The sequence below is a fragment of the Haematobia irritans genome, chromosome 5 (assembly GCF_050003625.1).
Source record: "Haematobia irritans isolate KBUSLIRL chromosome 5, ASM5000362v1, whole genome shotgun sequence".
Taxonomy (NCBI): Eukaryota; Metazoa; Arthropoda; class Insecta; order Diptera; family Muscidae; genus Haematobia; species Haematobia irritans.
The window spans coordinates 74,675,585-74,680,505 of NC_134401.1; the positions used below are offsets into that span (position 1 = coordinate 74,675,585).

Consider the following 4,921-nt stretch of genomic DNA (forward strand, 5'->3'; position numbering starts at 1 on the left):
GTGAACATATAATATGTTTGGAAGCATTTTGCACCCAAAAATATTATATGCTTAAAAAAAATTCTCCCAAACAATATTGTGCTCAAAATTTTATTTATTTATTTATATATTTACAATCATAATGAATTATGAAAATAAACAGGTAGTATAGGTGCTAACAACATAGGTTTTCGACCTGAATGCTCAAAATTTTGTTTCTGCCCAATTGTATATTCCCCGACATCTTTCTCACTTCCACGAGATTTTTTAGTTCTTAGCACCTTTTTCTGTAATACAAACATTGTAGAAGAAATTATTCAATTTTATGATTTTTTTTTATTTTAATTTTACCTTTTGCCGGAGGGGGATTCGAACAGCGGACCACACAGTTTGTAAGGATTAAAGAAGTAGCTGATCAATTGCCCAAGGAAAAATAAAATGTTAATTTTGTAATAACAAGCAACAACCACCAACTTAATTCAATATCGCTCCCTGTTAAATAGCGCTCCAAGCTACTAAACACATATATGTTTATAGGCTATTTCTAAATTAATATATGTTTGCATCCAAGCATATTATATTTAAAAACATTTTATGTCCCAAACATAATATGTTCTAACATATTAACATATATGTCCCAAACATGTTATGCTAGTTTATGAACATTATATGCTTGCACTCAAAAATATTGTGTTTAAAAATTTGTGTTCCAAACATATAATGTTTATAGCCAAACAAACAGTCTTTTTCATCCGTGTAAATAAATTTATGTGTTGGTTGTAAAATTACTGTTTCGAATTTAAATATAATGTGCTTTTGAATGGTTATCGTTAACTTTAGGATTCCATGGAAAAATATTTATATATTACTCGACTAGACATTCTTCCTTTGTAAGAGTTTTGTGAATTTCTTCGAAAATTTCAAACTTGTGTACAAAACCCTTTTTTGTTACAAATTTTTTATTTGTGCAATAAAAAATAATATATGATTTGAAATCAGTCCATTTCGTTTATATCAAGCACTGTTCTTTTCTGAATTTAAGTCTTTTATAAGACACTTTACAGTTTCGTAGTAAAAAGTTAATATAGTAGTATGTAATGTTGAACACTTTTTCGGGATATTCCGAACGTATTTGGAATATACGTAAAAAAATATATGTAAAAAAAAATGGTGTCGGTCGAAGCAGGGATCGAACCCAGGACCCTTGGCATGCAAGGCGGACGTACCAACCACTGCTCCACGTCGCCAACAAATGTATGTTTAACAATGTTATGTTGTTAAACAATGTTATGTTTGCATCGGCTCGTGGGCGCCGCAAGCTATGCTATATAAATATGACTTATAACGATAATTATCTCTTGATGACCATAACAGCTACGTAGCCCAGTGGTTAGTGTGCTGGCTTACAAACTGTGTGGTCCGCTGTTCGAATCCCCGTCCGGTAAAAGGTAAAATTTAAAAAAATTATAAAATTTAATAATTTGTTCTACAATGTTTGTATTACAGAAAAAGGAGCTAAGAACTAAAAAACTCATGGAAGTGAGAACAAAGTGAGGGAATATACAATTAGGCAGAAAAAAATTTGAGCACAATCTTCTTTGGGAGAAAATTCTTCTAAGCATATAATATTTTTGGGTTCAAAATATTTCCAAACATATTTGTAGTATATATGATGAGAGTATGTTGATAACATTAACAAGAGAGTGAGATTGAATTAAGCTAAGTGTTATAATAAGCAAAAGAATATGTATATATATAATGCTCTGCTGCCTAACAGGGAGCTAGAACAGAGTATCATTTTTGTTTAAGAATTCATTCCTATTGTAACTGTAGAACTGAGTTGTCACTTGAATAAAACCTTGGAACAGAAATACATAACATTTTTTGGCGACGAGGTTGTAAATAAATATATAGAACCCGTTAAAAAACTTGTTGAAGCAAAAAGGAAAAATTCAAGTAAATTGGAACACATAAAAAACGTGATCGTGCAAAATGCCGCTAATAGGTTCTATTGAACAATTTATTTTTGGGAATGACTTCGAGGAGTACTTAGAGAGGATGGAGGAGTTATTTAAAATAAATTCTGTGGATGATAAAAACAAGGTGGCTCTGTTTTTAACTCTAGTAGGCCCAGAAACATACAAACGCATAAAAAGTGTTGTGTTGCCTGATAAAGCTTCCAGTAAAACGTATAAGGAGTCGATTGAAATCATTTCACCCCATTTCACCCCAGAGCGAAATATCATTGCTGAGCGGTTTAAATTTTACAATTGTTCACAAAAGTCAAACGAAACCGTGGGAGAGTTTATTGTGAATTTGAAACTATTAGCTGGCCAGTGTCTCTTTGGAAGTTTTTTAAAAGAAGCCTTGCGTGATCGCATGGTTTGTGGAGTCTGTTGTGTTCAGTTACAAACCAAGTTATTGTCGACGCCAAATTTAACATGGGAAGAAGCTTGCAAATTGGCTGTCTTTTGAATTAGTAAACAAAGAGCAAAAGAGTATGCAACCGTCATCGTCATACGAAATGAATAAGTTACAGCAACAGCAAGGAAATCAGAAGGGTAACCACAATTCATACGAGAAATGTCCTAAATGCACTACAAGACATGAATTTGGTAAATGTCCGGCGAGAATGTGGAATTGTTTCAAGTGTGGAAAAAAAGGTCATTCTGCCAAAGCATGTTTTGCCAGATCATACTACAAAAATCAACATGGGGACAGCAGTCAGCACGGAAATTCTAGATTGAACGAAATGGATTTTAAACTTGCTACCATCAACTGGGTTAGTAGAGAAAATGGGCCGTTGCTGGTGCACGTTCCAGTCCAGGGCATAACTATGGTGATGGAGATTGATACGGGGGCCGTAATGTCTGTTATATCTAAGTTTGATTATGAATCTAGTTTCAAAAATTCTAAATTACGTATTGCAAATTATCCACCTTTGCAGGTTATAACAGGGTCAAGAGTTGAGGTACTTGGGGAAATTTCTGTGATGGTGAACAATGAAAATATGCCATTATTGGTAGTGGACTCACCCCGGCCTTTCAAGCCCCTGCTTGGTAGAAATTGGATGGATATATTGTATCCCACATGGCGTAGTTTTTTCGCTGGTCATATCGGTAAGTCAGACGAGATAGTTTGTATAAAGAACATCTGCCAGAACAATACGATGGAGGTACTGAAATCTAGATTTCCCTCGCTGTTTGTTAAGAATAAAAATCCAATAAAGGGATTTACGGCTGAAGTAGCGGTGCAAGAGGATGCACCACCGAAGTTTTTTAAGCCATATTCGGCTCCGATAAGTTTAAGGTCTAAGGTGGAAAGGGAGTTGAAGAATATGTGCGAGGAAGGGTTTATACAACCGGTGCATAATAGTAGATGGGCGGCTCCAATTGTGTGTGTTTTGAAGAGGGATTCGAGTCTAAGGATATGTGGGAATTTTAAGGTGACCATAAATCCGGTAATCCATATGGATGTGTATCCGTTATCTGTAGTGGACGATATTCTTACTAGCATGGCGGGCAAATCTTATTTTTGCGTTTTGGATTTGAGTAAGGCGTATCTGCAGTTGCTAGTAAGTGAGACATCTCGGTCGTACTTGACGATTAATACGCACATGGGATTGTTTGAATTTTGTCGATTACCTTTTGGAGTGTCTACGGTGCCGATGATTTTCCAAAGGGTCATGGACCAGATAGTACAAGGATTGGAGGGTATAGCAGTTTATCTGGACGACATTTTGGTCGCAGGGGTCGATAAGGAAGACTGTTTTAGGAAACTAGTTTGTGTTTTAAGTAGACTTGATGAACATAATGTAAGAGTTAACTGGGAGAAGTGTAGACTGTTGGAAAGTAATTTGGAGTATTTGGGTCATGTGTTGACCCCTGATGGAATTCGCCCTTCGAAAAGGAAGGTTGAGGCAATAATGATGGCTCCCGAACCTGTAAATGCTGATCAGCTTCGTAGTTTATTGGGACTAGTAAATTATTATTCGAAATTTTTGCCGAATAGTTCTACGGTGTTGGCACCACTCTATAATCTTCTTCGGAAAGAGGTCCAGTGGCAGTGGGATAGTAAGTGTTCTCTGTCTTTTTCAAAGTGCAAGCAATTACTTTGTGAAAATGACTTACTAGCTCATTTTGATCCCAGAAAGCCGATAGTAATTGCTTGTGATGCATCTTCGTATGGGGTAGGAGCTATACTGAGTGTTGTAGAAGATGGTGTGGAGCGTCCGTGTTATATGGTTTCAACTACTCTATCAGAGGCAGAGAAAAATTATCCTCAGATACATAGGGAGGCCCTCGCTGTGGTGTTCGCAGTTAGGAAATTTCACAAATTTGTTTTTGGCTATAGATTCACTGTGTACACTGATCATCAGCCTTTGGAGCGGCTATTAGGTGATCAGAAAGCATTGTCCAATATTGTGTCGGTTCGGTTCCATAGATGGATACTATTTTTGTCGAATTATAATTGTATGATTAGATACCGCCCTGGATCAAAACAGGAGAATGTTGACGCACTTTCGCGCTTACCATTGGAAGGAGGCACGGATATCGAGAACTTGAACTTGAATTTTTTTAATTTCGATACTGACTTCATGCCGATATCATTTTCGGATGTAGTAGAATTCTCGAAGAAAGATCCACAGATGAGGCAGGTTATGGATCTAGTTTTGAATGATTGTTGGCCAAATTTTCGGAGTGTGCAGGATTGCTTGAGACCATATTATAATATACGATTTTCCTTAGAAGTGAGGAATGGCTGTTTATTTTACGCTGATCGGTTGGTAATACCGACTATTTTGCGGGGTAGGATTTTGGGATTGTTGCACGATACGCACGTGGGGGTGGTGCGCATGAAATTGTTAGCTAGGAGCTGTGTTTGGTGGCCACTTATTGATCAGGAAATCGAAAGATTCGTTCTGATTTGTTCTGCGTGCCAG

The 4,921-nt window shown here is 36.6% G+C and overlaps 1 protein-coding gene across 1 annotated transcript; it reads left to right on the forward strand.

Annotated features, from left to right (window-relative positions):
* The first annotated feature begins 1,971 nt into the window (after window positions 1-1,971).
* Window positions 1,972-2,454, forward strand: LOC142239858 (uncharacterized). Its single transcript, XM_075311613.1, has one exon. The coding sequence runs from the start codon at window positions 1,972-1,974 to the stop codon at window positions 2,452-2,454; it is 483 nt and encodes a 160-aa protein (XP_075167728.1).
* Window positions 2,455-4,921: the final 2,467 nt, after the last annotated feature.